Source organism: Myotis brandtii, unplaced genomic scaffold (genome assembly GCF_000412655.1).
Source record: "Myotis brandtii unplaced genomic scaffold, ASM41265v1 scaffold112, whole genome shotgun sequence".
NCBI lineage: Eukaryota > Metazoa > Chordata > Mammalia > Chiroptera > Vespertilionidae > Myotis > Myotis brandtii.
This window is the reverse complement of record NW_005353838.1, coordinates 5,596,509-5,612,599: the sequence shown is the minus strand read 5'-3', so window position 1 is coordinate 5,612,599 and position 16,091 is coordinate 5,596,509. Positions and strand designations below refer to the sequence as shown.

At 44.2% G+C, this 16,091-nt stretch overlaps 1 protein-coding gene across 4 annotated transcripts in view; it reads right to left on the bottom strand.

Moving 5' to 3' along the window:
• The window catches only part of ITGA6 (integrin, alpha 6), a 69,708-nt gene extending 53,833 nt beyond the window's left edge, over positions 1-15,875 (bottom strand). For 2 of the 4 annotated variants that reach the window (XM_014545930.1, XM_005857585.2), the window contains exon 1: positions 15,155-15,875. In XM_014545930.1, coding sequence (XP_014401416.1) covers positions 15,155-15,240 — 86 coding nt within the window. In that variant the 5' untranslated portion in view covers positions 15,241-15,875. The remainder of the gene's footprint in view (positions 1-15,154) is intronic. The other 2 variants (XM_014545919.1, XM_014545924.1) reach the window with 1 other exon arrangement.
• Positions 15,876-16,091: the final 216 nt, after the last annotated feature.

Genomic DNA, 16,091 nt, shown 5'->3' with positions numbered 1-16,091 from the left:
GAACAGAGCGGGGTGGGGATCCAGGTGGGAACACGCAACTGCTTCTGGATGTGTGGTCAAAGGCAAACCCAGGCTGTTCCTCACTGACAAATGCTTATCTCAGGAACTCGGGATGGCCAACTCCATGATGAGAAAAGGTTCTCAGACAGTCTGGTGGGCCTTATATGGATCCGCTTAAGTTTCTGGTGACATTTATAAAAACAGACACATTGGCTAGCTAGACCCCTGCTTCGGGGTGGGCAGTAGAGGAGGAGGCCAGGGATCAGTGGGAAACCAGAAAGACTTCAGGGCACGAGGGGAGGGGAGATATAGGTGCAGCTGTCATAAGTTGGCCACCAATTCATGACATAAAGTGAGGGAGACAGTGGTCTACCTTTCTAGATTGGTTCCTCCGTTCCTTCCTAACTTCTGCAGGTGGTTTACAAGAAATGCACAAAAGCATGGTTGGGTAATAATACTAGACTGCTCCCACTCCTGTACCGATGGAAACACCTATGGCCAAGCACGGGGCTTAGATTTCTTTTACAGCACATTTTTGTTTCATTTGGAGGACAGCATGCACGTTAAGCTCCACGTTAAAGCTCTGGGCAAAATAGAAAAATAAGACCCAACTCCTGCCTTCAGAAGGCCCACAATTCAGAACTGTCAGGAAGCTTTTATTCGGACAGCTCCCAAACAGCTTATTAGAAATTCCATAATGAAAACATCAGTAAGAATAAAGAGAGTATGAAACTCAACAGGACCTGAACAACACAGTCATTAGAAAAATCAAGAGGTAAGGAAAAGAGGAAGAAAATAAAACTGCCTGTAGGCAACAGATTAACATGGCTCCAAAGGAAGCTGGGGAGCAGGATAGGGGGTTGTAGTGTGAACACGGGAAGTATTTGCAAGACGAGCTAAAGATGGCCTGACTACCAGGGACAGCTGTTAGTCTAATCTGGTGTTGCCTGAACAAACACACTTCCTTTCGAACTTCGACCTGTAAATATCATATCAAACCTCAGCCTCAACCTGAACATATTGTGCCACTGGAATTACTGTTTCATTTTAAAGCTACTAAGAGAGTTAGGTAGGAGGAGCAGCAAGACATAAGAGGTAAATGAATGTGGCCAGGCCTTTTATCTGTTGCAATTTTCTCTTTAACTCAGTTAAAAGCTTAGGACAAAATTACAGCAGGTCCTCAAATAACGTCATTTTGTTATAACGTCATGGGAACTTAACTCTTGTTGATATCGATCAACCTATGGTAAAGTTGCTTTCATTACATGTTGTTTCACCACAGTTCCAAGAACTTATCGACAACACTGAGGACGTACAGGATTCTGGTTTCTCAAAAAGATGCCCAGAACCTTGGAGGTGCCCAGAGGGAGCCAGGCACACAGGAACAGTTCTTTACCAAAGTGGAAATCCCATTCTAAGCTATGACATGGAATTTTAAATTTCTACCATAAAATGTGTTAAACTTTTAATTACACTGCCACTAATCTACTTTAGAGTATCATCTCAAATGATATGATTTAGCAAAATTCCATAGTTATTTTAAGTTTAGTTTATCAGTAATTTATGGCTTCATAATATGGGGCATATACTAGGTTATCAGTTAATAATGCGGATTTTTTTCAATAGATAGAGTTACACACATGTTGATAAAAATTCGATTTGATATGTATGCTATTTTGTTGTATTGACAACAAGCTTCAAAACTTCATATGTCAAATCTGCTGAAGGTGTTAACATCATAGATATTTTTACACTTAATGTCGACAAATTTCATGCCCAAAAAAAGAGCATTTGCGGGAAGTTTTAATTCATTACTTTATTTTGAAGAAAAAGTTATCATATACTTCGGGAAGCTTATGGTGAACGTGCTCCATCTCAAGATACTTGTGAATGCTGGTTTAAACGCTTTAAAAGTGATGATTTCAATGTGAAAGACAAAGAACGTCCAGGTCAACCGAAAAAGTTTGAAGACCAACAATTACAAGCATTATTGGATGAAGATGCGTGTCAAACTCAAAAACAACTTGCAGAAAGATTAAACATTGCTCAGCAAACAATTTCCGATTGTTTACAAGCAATGGGCAAGATTTTAAAGGAAGGAAAATGGGTGCCACATCAACTGAACAAAGACAAATGGAAAACCAAAAAGTCATCAGTAAAATGTTGCTTCAATGGCATGAAAGAAAGTTCTCTTTGCATCAAATTGTGACTGGCAATGAAACCTGGATTTATTTTGAGAAACCCAAATGCACAAAATCATGGGTTGATCCAGGTCAACCATTAACATCAACTGTAATGCCAAATAGCTTCGGAAAGAAGACAATGCTCTGCGTTTGGTGGGATCAGCAAGGTGTGGTATATTATGAGCTTCTAAAACCAGGTAAAACTGTTTATACTGACAACAAATAATCAATTTGAACCATGCTTTGATCATGAAATGACCAGAATGTTCCAGAAGACACAGCAAAGTAATTTTGCTTCATGATGACGCACCATCACACACTTCAAAACCAGTTAAAGACACGTTAAAAGATCTTGCCTGGGAAGTATTAACCCACCCGCCGTATTCACCAGACCTTGCTCCTTTAGATTACCCATTGTTCCGATCAATGGCACACGCACTTTCTGGGCAGCGCTTCAAAACATACGAAGAAGCGGAAAATTTGGTCTCTGAATGGTTTGCCTCAAAACAAAAAAAGTTCTATTGGGACGGTATCCACAAATTACCTGAAAGATGGGGAAATGTGTAGCTAGCGATGGGCATTACTTTGAATGAAGCACTTTTGATATTTCTCTTGAGATTATCGTGTTTTCTTTGATTACAAAATCCGCATTATTAACCGGCACACCTGGTACGTGCCTGATATCTACGCACTTTAGGACAAGTTGAAGAAGTGCCGGAATATTCACAACCATGTGACTACACTTAACACTACTGAGCTGCACACTCAGAAACGGCTAAGACAGTGAATGTTATGTGATGTGCATTTTACCGCAATGGGAGGAGGAGGAGGCTGAGAACCACCACCACCGGGTATAAAGGCTCATTCTGAAGAGAGTGTCATACCACTTCCTGTTCTCCAGCAATCTGTACTGCGCCTTTGGAAATCAACTCATAGAGCTTAACAAACACGTATTGGGGACCCATTTCTGTCTATTAGATTTGAACCAAAAACGAACAGGCTGTCAGTCTTGCTCTTAAGATGCCCACAAACATAAGGGATAACATCTCTCAGGCTAACATTTCTAGAGCACCCTCTAGAAAGGTTTCGTTCCAAGAATAGGCTACTTCACCAAAAGGTAGATATGTATGGCACAGTATTAGGTGGACTGGGCAATCAATAGCTGGGTCTCGGGGCGCACAATGTCACGACCGAGCTGTCACTTGACTTTCCCAGGTTCAGTTATCCCTCTGCAGAGAAAAGGTTGGGCTGGTCGGTGCTTCTCAACTATTTCCACAAAAGCACAGAGAAAAGTGAACGAGAATGGGGGCATAGCCCAAACAAAGCAACCACCAAAAGCTTGAAATGTCTCTAAACCCTCTTGGGTTTTTTTTTTAAGCCTCTTGTTTTATATTATAAACTTACATGTTCCATTCTGCACTATAAAAAAAAAGACACCTCACCATCATGCCACCTAATTCGTGGCACACCCCAGGGAAATAGATGCTAAAGTCCTGAGTATTCAAACTCTTGAATAATTTCAGAGATGTTCTATTTCCTTTCAGATTCTGAATTACCACAGGCTATCTCTGAGCCTGTACTGTTTATTGTGAAAGAAGAGATTAAAAGCTGGCAGTGTTTTAGAACCCACAGTGCTCTTACCCACAGTACACTCCTGACAATTCAACGAAGCCATGAGTCATTTCTTTTCAGTGCGTGAAGGGAGACATTGGACATGTTGACCAGGATCACAAAGATGATGATGGACCAGGCCAGGAGGAGCAGGAGGCAAGGCCCTGGGGCCCCTACCCTGTTCCCAGCTCACTGTACACCACCCTGCACAGCACACACCCACCTGTCAACGCCCTGGTGTCTACCTGGCCTAGAGGACACGCAGACACCATGCCATCAAGATAATACCAGAACTTGCAGATACTCCCACATGGGAAATGCACATACAACACCTGAAATGAGCCTTCTAAGAATTTAACAAAATAAAAAGCGGGGGGTTGGGGGGAGCAGGGGGTCTCTGTAGTGGGAATACAGCATAAGGAGCTGGAGATTCTTGGAGGGTTTTGAAGTGTTGCCATTTTCTCTTCCTTCTTCCAAGCCCCACATTTCCCCTTCCTCTCTTCAAGACAATGTTACAGCTCCCATCTGCCTGTGAACTGCTCTGACTCTGGCTGTAGCCCCACCCATGGGGCAACCTCACCTTTGACCTGACCCCCAAAGGGCAGCTGGTTCCCAGACTATAAAGATAAGATAGCTACAAAACTCCTCTGTGTGAGGGAATTATATTGCTATTTTACGTTAAGGCAGCCACCACAGTACAGGCTGATGTTCACCGGACATGCCGGGCACTATGCTAAGTGCTTTATACTCCCACATTTAATCTGCACAAGCCTCTGGGGTTGGTACTGTCAGTGCCTCCATTTTACTGATAAGGCCAAGTAACTTGCCCAAGGTCAAATCCACAGAATGTGAAGAAGCTGAGATTCAATCCCCACATCCCTAATCCTAGAATGGAGTGCTTACTCCTACAGGCTACACAAGTTTTGAGTAGCTTAGAACTTACGATCTGCTGTTATTCACTGAGAAATTAGAAGCAAGCAAAAAAAAAATCTCACCATCTTCCACCTACCTGCACCGGTGCCCCTCTGTGATGTGGTAAACAGGCCCACCCCACCACTGGTGCATTCCCCTCACCTCTTCGCAGACATCACACCAGCTCCTCCCTCTCCTGCATTCACTTTTCCTTTTCTACTGAGTCAGCATCAACTAACCAGCTGACTATAATTTTATCCCAACTTAAAAAAAAAAATGATGAGCCCTGGTCAGTGTGGTTCAGTTGGTTAGAGTGTTGTCTCATGCACCAAAAAGTTGCCAGTTCCATTCCTGATCAGGGCACATACCAGGCTGTGCTACAAAACTCCTCTGTGTGAGGGAATTATATTGCTATTTTACGTTAAGGCAGCCACCACAGTACAGGCTGATGTTCACCGGACATGCCGGGCACTATGCTAAGTGCTTTATACTCCCACATTTAATCTGCACAAGCCTCTGGGGTTGGTACTGTCAGTGCCTCCATTTTACTGATAAGGCCAAGTAACTTGCCCAAGGTCAAATCCACAGAATGTGAAGAAGCTGAGATTCAATCCCCACATCTCTAATCCTAGAATGGAGTGCTTACTCCTACAGGCTACACAAGTTTTGAGTAGCTTAGAACTTACGATCTGCTGTTATTCACTGAGAAATTAGAAGCAAGCAAAAAAAAAATCTCACCATCTTCCACCTACCTGCACCGGTGCCCCTCTGTGATGTGGTAAACAGGCCCACCCCACCACTGGTGCATTCCCCTCACCTCTTCGCAGACATCACACCAGCTCCTCCCTCTCCTGCATTCACTTTTCCTTTTCTACTGAGTCAGCATCAACTAACCAGCTGACTATAATTTTATCCCAACTTAAAAAAAAAATGATGAGCCCTGGTCAGTGTGGTTCAGTTGGTTAGAGTGTTGTCTCATGCACCAAAAAGTTTCCAGTTCCATTCCTGATCAGGGCACATACCCAGGCTGTGGGTTCGATCCCTGGTTGGGTGCGAGGATGCGTATGGGAGGCAACCAATTGATATTTCTCTCTCATATCAATGTTTCTCTCTCTCTCTCTCTCTCTCTCTCTCTCTCTCTCTCATCCTCAGGTGAGGATTAAAAAAAAATTAAATTCCTTCTCAACCCCATTTCCCCCTTAGTGCTTGTTCTCCTCTCTTCAGCAAAACTCAGGAGTTCTAATCCTTTGTCTCCCTCTTCTATTCTCTCTCCAACCTACTCCAACCAGGCATTGCCCCCAATCCTCCCCCGGTGCTCTGGTAAGGTCCCCGATGGCCCCCACATTGCTATAGCAGGGATCAGTTCTCAGGGTCATATGACAACGATGGCTCACTCCTAAAACAATTCCAGGACAGCACACCTAGTTCTCCTACCTTACAGGCCATTCCTCTCAGGCTCTGAGGTTGGTTCCCTTCATCTCCCTCACCTCTACCAGTATATCTTCAATCCAAACCTTTCCACCTGAACTTCAGACTCTAATACAACAGCGGACTCAACAACTCCACCTGGATGTCTAGACATCTCAAATACAACATGTCCTAGCCCTAGCCGGTTTTGCTCAGTGGATAGCGCATCGGCCTGCAGACTGAAGGGTCCCAGATTCTGGTCAAGGACACATGCCTGGGTTGAGGGCTCAATCCCTAGTAGGGGGCATAGAGGAGGCAGCCAACCAATGATTCTCCCTCATCATTGATGTTTCTATCTCTCCCTCTCCCTTCCTCTCTGAAATCAATAAAAATGTATTTAAAAAAAATAAAAATAAAATCAAACTCCTGACCTTCCCTCAGTATCTATGCCCCTTATGGTCTTCCCTAAACCCTTATATCACAACCTCACATCCTTCCAGCTACTCAGGTAAAAAACCTTGCAGACATTCTTTTCTACTCTCTCTCACCTAGTATCTAGTCCACAGGAAATCCTATTGGCTCTGCCTTCAAAATATGTCCAGAATCCCACCACTTCTCACTATCTTCACTGCTATCATGTTGGCTCAAACCACCATGGCCTCTTATCTATCATTACAGGAGCCTCCTAATTAATATCACTACATCTACCCTTGCCCTCATACAGTCTATTCTCAACAATGTAGCAGCTAGAAAAATGCATTTAAAAATCCAAGTCCGGCCGTAACCGGTTTGGCTCAGTGGATAGAGCATCAGCCTGCGGACTGAAGGGTCCCAGGTTTGATTCCGGTCAAGGGCATGTACCTTGGTTGCAGGCACATCCCCAGTAGGGGGTGTGCAGGAGGCAGCTGATCCATGTTTCTCTCTCATCGATGTTTCTAACTCTCTATCCCTCTTCCTTCCTCTCTGTAGAAAATCAATAAAATATATTTTAAAAAAATCCAAGTCGGATCATACTCTTCTCAGCACACTCCAATAGCTTCCCATGTCATTCATGAGTAAAAGCCAGTTTCTCAATCACCATAAGGCTCTACACAATCTGCCTCCAGGAGACGATCGGCCTCCTTGCTGTTTGTTACTGAACATGCCAGACATGCTTCTGCCTCAGGGCCTTGGCACTTGCTGCTTTCTTTGCGGGAATGCTCTTCCCTCCAACACTGACATGACTCCCACCTTCACCTTCTCAGTGAAGTCTTCCCTGACTGACCTATTGCCAATCACGTCCCACCCCAGTCCCACTCCCTATTCCATTTCTCCACTTTTTTTTCCTCTGTATCACCTCTTACCATCTAATATAATACCCTCCTTATTTTGTCTGTCTCCCTCACAGAACCTAAGCAGGAATTTTATCTATTTTGTTTGCTGCTATATCGCCAGCACTAGATCAGTGCCTAATACATAGACAATGACAAGCAAATTATCTGTTGAACTAAAAGCTTCTATAGGAAAACCCCAAAAGGCTGGTTCTGAGTTCTCTAGCAGGTCCAGAGCACAGTCCCCTCCAAGTTTTTACTTGTTCCTCGTGTTCAAGGATGAAAACCCCTATTTCTTTTAGGTTGAAATATAACATACATTTATACAGACACACATACACAGAAATAAATACACTTACCAAAGACCCATTTCCTATCCTCTGAAAGTGAAAAACCTCAGCTGGCTTCTGGCTGGTGAGCTGGTGAGCTGGAGCGTGGCTGCCTCTCAGCGCTCACTTCCTGGGATCATCCTGAGCGAGGGCCCCAGAGGCCTCCCCACACTCTCTGTTAATCTCTATAGCAGACTTGGGCACTTTCTAAATATAACACGAGGCTTAGAAAGCACTTTTCTTTCTAACTGGCTGATCTGATATGGTATCTGGAACACTGCTCCAGCCGGCCCCCAAGTCCTCCCTTGGGCTTTGGACCCTCTAGTTCGGCGGGCCTCTCCCTCCGTCTAGGAGGCCCTCTGTCCTTGAGCCTCCAGCAGGCCCATCAGGGTCCAGATCCACCTCCTTCTGCATGTGTGAGTTCATAGGAGACCTTTTTATCACCCAGATCTTCAAGCCAGCTCAGTTTTCCCCGAGTACTGTCCTAAGTTAGCACATATGCCCAGTCTCACCAGCAGCCATGAGGCCGACGTGGCGAATGCCATTGTCCCAGAATCGTGTTTCTGCACATCCCCCGGTCACATCCGAGCCTCTTCAAGCTTTTCCTTGTTCGGGGACGCTTAGAATTTTTTTAAAGCATGGGTTTCTTTGTGTCACAGCAAAGTTGGATTCCTTAGGCCATAATCAATACATTCAATCCCAGCTCTTTTAAATGTCTTTTTCTATATATCTCCAACCTCTCCAGAGTCTGATAGATGTCTAAACACTTCCATTTCACAACTTCAAAACACCTTTTGGTCTTGAAGGACAAAAAGAACGACCCTGCCAGTGGAAAGGGCAGGGGGCGGGGGGGCGGGTTCCAGGCCATCACCTGACCCGGGCAGGACTCCTCACTCTCCTCAGCAAGAAGAGCAAACCTTCACACTCCCCGTGCTGCCAAATGGGCCGCCCACACTAGGGACTGACCGCTCCGCACCGCTGGCTGTGACACGCTTTGGTGAGGATCCTCTAGTTAACGTTCCGTCGTGGTGCTTTGTGGGGTCCACAGAGACCGGCCACTTGAGCAATGGCCCTATGTCCTGAAGAACAGGGCTCTGATTCTGCCAGGAGAAAAGGGTCCACTGGCTCCGAAGGCTTATGCTTCAGTGACGTCCTCCCCCCGACCCCAACCCCGGGCCAGAGATGTTTATTATTGCTTGTATCACACACACAATTAAAATAACCTCAGTACAAATGAATGTCCTTGGCAAGGTGAAGAAACTGTAGTGACACTGATCCCGCCACCCAGGGCCAAGCACAACCCTGGGTAAGCAGGCAGGACCTGTGCTGCGTTTACTCTTCCTATCACTAACCAATGTGCCCCTTTCAAATTATTCCAACGTTTATTTTCATTTCTACACCCCCAGGCTTAAAAGGCCTATTTCTCTAAAAGGTTTTTCTGATACTGTATCTGAAATGGCGTTCCAAAAAAAGTAATCGTTGGATTGTATGACATGCAAAATACATCTCCAGTGATGGCGAACCTTTTGAGCTCGGCGTGTCAGCATTTTGAAAAACCCTAACTTAACTCTGGTGCCGTGTCACATATAGAAATTTTTTGATATTTGCAACCATAGTAAAACAAAGATGTATATTTTTGATATTTATTTTTTATATTTAAATGCCATTTAACAAATAAAAATCAACCAAAAAAATGAGTTGAGGTGACACGCGTGTCACAGGTTCGGCATCACTGATCTAGCCAGTTGGCAAATCAACATGCGAGCAGACATCCATGGCTCCAGGTCACTTGTCTTTGCCTCCTACAGTTGCTTCAGCGGCACCTTCCCTGTTCCCCCTAATTCAGAACAGTCTTCTTTACCACATAATTGGTTTTAGAGACTTAAAAGTGTTCTAAAGTCTTTTTGCCAACTTGGGAATAGATGAAGTGCTATGAGAATCCAACACTGCAATCCAGGATATATATATATATGTGTGTGTGTGTGTGTGTGTGTGTGTGTGTAAGGTCGCTGCTATAATGTCTGTGGCCTGTGAAAAGTGTCATTCCGCAAAAATGCTAACCTTGGAATAGCTAAGCTGAGTTAGACTTGTCTTGCTTTGTTTATCTAAATAAAAAAACCAGCAGCAAATCAGATGACCATCAGGCTAATGGGGTTCAACAATGGTAAAGAGCCAATCTGTAGGTCCCAGTTCAAGCCTAATTAACAACTAGCCTCTTGCTTTAGTTCCTAGGGATCACGGTTTGCTATTCTAAGTGCCAGTTTAACAAACCAGAATCTGCTAAAGGTCCAAAATCTGCACGCTGCCCAGGCCAGGAAGCATGGACTACATGGATTTACAACCTCTTCATCTCTGACAACCTTGCCTTCCACGTTTATTTAACAAACACAAAGTGCCTCCTCTGGGCCAGGACTAGTCTAAGGTTCAATTATCCTCACTTTACAGCTGAGGAAAGAGAAGCCTAGAGAGGTTAGGTATTGACTTATAAAAATATACAGGTGTTATGATTGATAATAAATATATACTTGGTCTTTATCCCTGTTTCTGTCACAGGGCTCCTAAAACTCTTGGAATTTCCTAAGAGATCACAGTGACAAAAATTGTCTTTTGTTATGTCAATGAGATGTCTTTAGGAAAGTACCTAAGAATAGGGGCTGGTTGCCAGGAGAACCAAACACTTCATTAGAGGGTTGGAACTTTCAGTCCCACACCCCTGACCTCCTGGGAGGGGAGAGGGGCTAGAGGTTGAGTTCAAACACCAATAGCCAAAGATTTAATCAGTTATAATACCTATGCAAAGAAGCCTCCATTAATAATCCAAAGGATGGAGTTTGGAGAACTTCCAGGTTGGTAAGCACATGGAGATCCCTGGAGAGCAGTATGCTCAGAACCTGGAAGCTCACACACACACACACACACACACACACTCCACACACATACCCCGCCCCCCATACCCTGCCCTATGCATCTCCTCCATCTGGCCATTCGTTCCTGAGTTCATACCTTTTTTATTTTTTAAATATATATTTTTATTGATTGCAGAGAGGAAGGGAAAGGGAGAGAGATAGAAACAACAATGAGAGAGAATCATTGATCGGCATGACCCCCACTGGGGACCCACCCAGCCCACAACTGGGGCATGTGCCCTTGACCGGAATCGAACCCGGGACCCTCCAGTCCACAGGCCAACGCTGTATCTACTGAGCCAAACTAGCTAGGGCTTGAGTTCATATCTTTTAATACTAAACTGGTAATCTAATAAGTAAAATGCTTTTCTGAGTTCTATGAGCCACTCTAGCAAATTAAATGAACCTTAGGAGGGGGTCGTGGTAACCTCCAATCTGTAGCTGGTCTATCAGACAACCTGGACTTACAATTGGTAGCTGAAGTGGGGGAAAGGCGGTCTTGTAGGACTGAGCCTTAACCTGTGGGATCTGATGCTATCTCCAGGTAGACAGTGTCAGAATTGAGTCAAATTGTAGGATACCCAGCTGGTGTCTGAGAATTGTTTGCTGGTGTGGGAGAAAAACCCCCAGAGTGGAACTGGGTGCAGAACTGTAGGAATCCTGCACCATGCCACAGCTGGTAAATGCAGAGCAGGCTCTGATCCCAGCTAGCTTTAGACTACAGCTGGGATCTAGGCTCTAGCTCTAGAGTCTACTCTTACCCACTACATTATGCTGCCTTCTGTACATAAAAAGGAAAGTTCATTTAGCTCAAACCTGGAAAACTTTAAGGACAGATTCTTGGATCACATCTACAGAAACTGACCACATCTATCACCATAGAGCTGGGCTGAGCCTAGAATTACATTTTTTGCAAAGAGATTTCCCAAGTTGCCCTGATGAGCAGCCATCGTGTGCTGGAGAGGCAACCAATTGATGTCTCTCTCACACACATCAATGCTTCTCTCTGTGTGTCTCTCCCCTTCCCTTCCACTCTGTCTAAAAAAATCAATGGAAAAAATATCCTCGGATGAGGATTTAAAAAAAAAAACAACACACAAAAAAAAGGCCCCTGCCCTCACCTAACCTATAATCCAGTTGGGAGAGATTAGATCATCCTCTGAAAAGGCAGGTAACAGTTAAACAGAAAACCATCAGAACTGTCAGGCACATGATAGTAAGTGCTGCAGACATTCAAAGGAAGAAGAAATTGCTGGGGTGTAGGTTGAGCTAAAAAGACTTTCAATGAGAAATTTAAACTGGTTCTTGAGATATGACTATGTTCTTTAAGATGGGCTGACTTGGAACCAATCAGTGTTCCAGGTAAAACTGACATCTACATACAATAGTATTTTTTATTATGTCTCCACTGTTCCTCTTGCAAGTGCCAAGTAATAGGCTGGCCAACTCTGCCCACTATAGTATGTTGAGCCACGGTCCTAAGGGTGCCACATGCCATAATTCCAGTAGTATTTGGTTACAAAAACTTAAATTAAATCAATATTATTGTTATGCGAAAATAGAGACTTATGCAGCTAAAAACAGAGTAATGGCTTCTTTACAATAGAGGAGAATACTATATGAGCATGTAACCTGACTTTCCCAACAAATTATTCAGACCAAATGGATTCTCTGATCCTCATCTCAACCCTGTCTTAGGTGGATAAATGTAAACTACCTGGGTAAAAGTTAAACTTGTTTACTTCTGCGTTCTTGCAGAGTCCTATGATCTCTAAGTGTCCCTGTCCATGTTGACTCTCAGGACTCAAGGTGACTGAGCACAGTCACAGCGCCTGGATGATGGCCTTGGGCCACACGGCACTCTGAATGAATTCAAGGAAGCAAGTGCTTAGGTACACATCCTGAAGACAACTCTGATCCCTGGCTAGCTTGTCACTACTCACTGGGCTTTTTCAGAAGGAGGGGATGACAGGCAAAGAAGGAGGGACCCAGAAGCTGATCCAAGGCCAGTTGGAATAAGGGCCAAGAGGAAGAAAGTCCAAGCACAGATATTTAAATAGACAGCCCTGACCCATGTGGGAAGCAGTTTAATAAATCAACCTGACATAGTGCATTTCCAAAACTCAGATGCTAGCCAATTTATTTCTGTCTGAAGGGCATTTCTGAATTTTCCTCTTAAAGATGGCATTCGCACGAGTCAGAAATATCAAGTTCAAATCCATATCCTGTTAAGATTCTGCTTATGCTGTTGTGAGAATTTAGACATTTTTTAGCTTTCGGCTTCAGTTTCTTCATCTACAAAGAGAGCCAGTCGGACTAGATAATCCCTAGTCCAGTAAACATGATTTTTAAAGTGGGGACATCACAACTCTGAGAAAATCAAGAACAAGCACCATAGAATCCGAACAGAGTGACTGGGCCCGGTGAGCCTCTAACAGTGGTTCTCAACCTTCCTAATGCCACGACCCTTTAATACAGTTCCTCATGTTGTGGTGACCCCCAATTTCATTGTTACAAATTGAACATAATTAAAGCATAGTGATTAATCACAAAAAAATATGTAATTATATATGTGTTTTCCAATGGTGTTAGGCGACCCCTGTGAAAGGGTCATTTGACCCCTAAAGGGGTCGCGACCCACAGGTTGAGAACCGCTGCTCTAGAAGGTAGTCATCAGAAAGTTCCCAAAAAGAAAATTGGGATAAATCCAGAATTATTCCATGGGAATATTTCTTATAGCTCTCCCTCTTCTGGGTTCTGCCTTACAGTCATACATAGATCTGTATAATCTTCCCAGAAGAGCTAAGAGTGATGATTCATAGAATGGGCATACCCATATAGCTATCTTCCCATACTTTCTACCTGGGAGGGTGGGAGATGGGAGTGGTGGTGTGTGACTCAGCCTTAACTACCTAGAGAAATGAAAGATTCCAAGACTTTCAGACCCTGGCCTCAGTAACTCAGCCAACCCGCTAAATATTTTGAAGTCTGAAACTTCTTTAATATACAGCCTAAAAACCTGAGTGATGTTTTATAGTCTCTACTTCAGTTTTATAGTGCTGAACGTTTGAGGAATACACAATATGTTTTAAGGCTCTCAGATACAATATTATTCCATTATAAAATCTTAACTAGAGTTTAAGTTGTTACTAAATAGTCAAATGGCATTGTAGAAAATTTAACCCAGAAAAATCTATAGTGGTTTCTAGAGCAGTGCATTCATCTGATATTCCCACACATCTTTGATATTTTACTTCTCCTAACTCAAAGTCCCTTGTTCACTAAATTTTCTTTTGTTATAAATCTAATTAAAGCCAGATTAAGGTTAAATTGCTTTGAAAATGGGTTTCATAAATGTGACTCAGAGTTTAAAACATCAATTACTCAAACTACAATAATCTTTGGCTTTATTCTTTGGCAGTCTTAGAATCACAGAATGTTTAACATCTGTATGGTAGCTGGCACATAGTAGGAATTCACTTACTCTTTCTAAGTTTCTCACCATTAACAGCTACCATTTAATCAGCAAGTAAACAGGTCCGTCAGGAATTATACACTTTGCATGTTATCTCTTAATCCTCACAACAACCCTAATTAAGCAGTAATATCTCCATTTTACAGATAAAGAAACTAAGGTTCAAAGTAATACAACAGCTGCTAAATGGCTGAGAGCGAATTTGAGCTCAGGTCTCACCAGAAATACTCCCACTAAGCTTGTCCAGAGAGTGCAAAGTTTAGGAAGCTGGACAGTGGGGTCTAGACCTCACCAGCTGTTATTTACACCCACATCCTTTACTGACAAAGATGACAACAGATGTGGGTATGGCCTGTGTGTGCTGGTTACCCTGAGAGGGCAATGCTGCACCTGAAGCTGAAATACTTGACCAAAAGAAGTAGGGCAGGGAGTGGCATCTGACATACACCACAGCCCCCTAGAGCAGTGGTTCTCAACCTTCTGGCCCTTTAAATACAGTTCCTCATGTTGTGACCCAACCATAAAATTGTTTTTGTTGCTACTTCGTAACTGTAATGTTGCTACTGTTATGAATCGTAATGTAAATATCTGATATGCAGGATGGTCTTAGGCGACCCCTGTGAAAGGGTCGTTCGACCGCCAAAGGGGTCGCGACCCACAGGTTGAGAACCGCCGCCCTAGAGTGTGGTCACTGCCATACTCCAGGCTCTTGGGCAACATCCCCTTTAAAGTGGGCCTGTCCCTATCTGAGGGTCTGATCAGTCCCTCCGTTAACCTCCAAGAAGAGCATTTCTAGAAGGCATCACACCCCCTACATAGGCTTATTCTTACCCTGGGGAGGACTTGCAGCAACTCTAACAGCCAAGAAGTCCACCAGCAGTAACAAGTTGTAGCAAGCATGCTACTAACCTTGGTGACAACAGAGATTCCTGGCTACAAACACATTTTTGCACATCTCCCACCCCAAGGACATGTTCTTGCCCCAGTACTTCCCCTTCAGAATGTTTGCTTGAACAAGTACCTCAAGGAAGCCACCAGCTCCAGGGGGCATCTGATTGCAGAGAGAGAACGCCAAGGACCGTGTCTTCCCTCTGCTGGCCCAGTCATTTCTGCACGAACAAGTTCAAATTCTCCCTATGGGTAGCTACACATCTAGGCACTCCTAAGTATTCAGACACACTAACCCTCCTCCATTAACTGACTTAACAGAAACCACCTTTCACTTCAGATTTACAGCTTAACAATTCTTTCCAAAGCAGATATAAGCAGCTGGCCAAGCCGGCAGACCACTGGCCAGCGGCCTCCCCACCCCCAACTAATTCTAATTCCTTTACTTAACCAGCAGGTGTTAAAAAAAAAAATCCAAGATTCAGGGGCCCACAATATTCACCGATTCCAAAGTTCTTAATTGCTGAACTCAAAATCCAAATTCCCATTCGCCTCTCATAAACACTAAGTCCTCTCTTGACCGTGCCTGCACTTTGCTTTCTCCGCTCTGTTGGTCCTGGAAGAGCCTCAATTCAACTAAAGTCGCGGGGGGCGGGGGCGCTTTGGTGAGTTTATTTTTCGGTAGCACAGATCAAGAATGCAGCCCCACTGCGATTAAGTCGACTAAGCTCCCAAACACCCTTCTCTCCAACCTAAACAGTTTGATCATGTGGGAACCAAACACTATCTAAGAAAGGAAAAAAAAAAAAAAGGAGAAGCTGAGAGTGCCGGTCTCCGCTTTCTCCTGGGAGGCGCCCGGCTAATGCTGTGCTGGAAGGGGGCTGTCACTTCCAAACCTGGCTTGCAAAGCGCCAGCCCAGATCGGACATGTTGCTTTCACCCCTCGGCTGCGCCTGCCCACTGCAGGCGCCCAAAGGGTCTCGGGTGCCGCCGGGCGCTTTGGGGCCTGGGCTGGGGGCATGGCTGGGGGTGGCGAGCACACCATTCGGGGGGGGCTTGTTTTCTCTGCA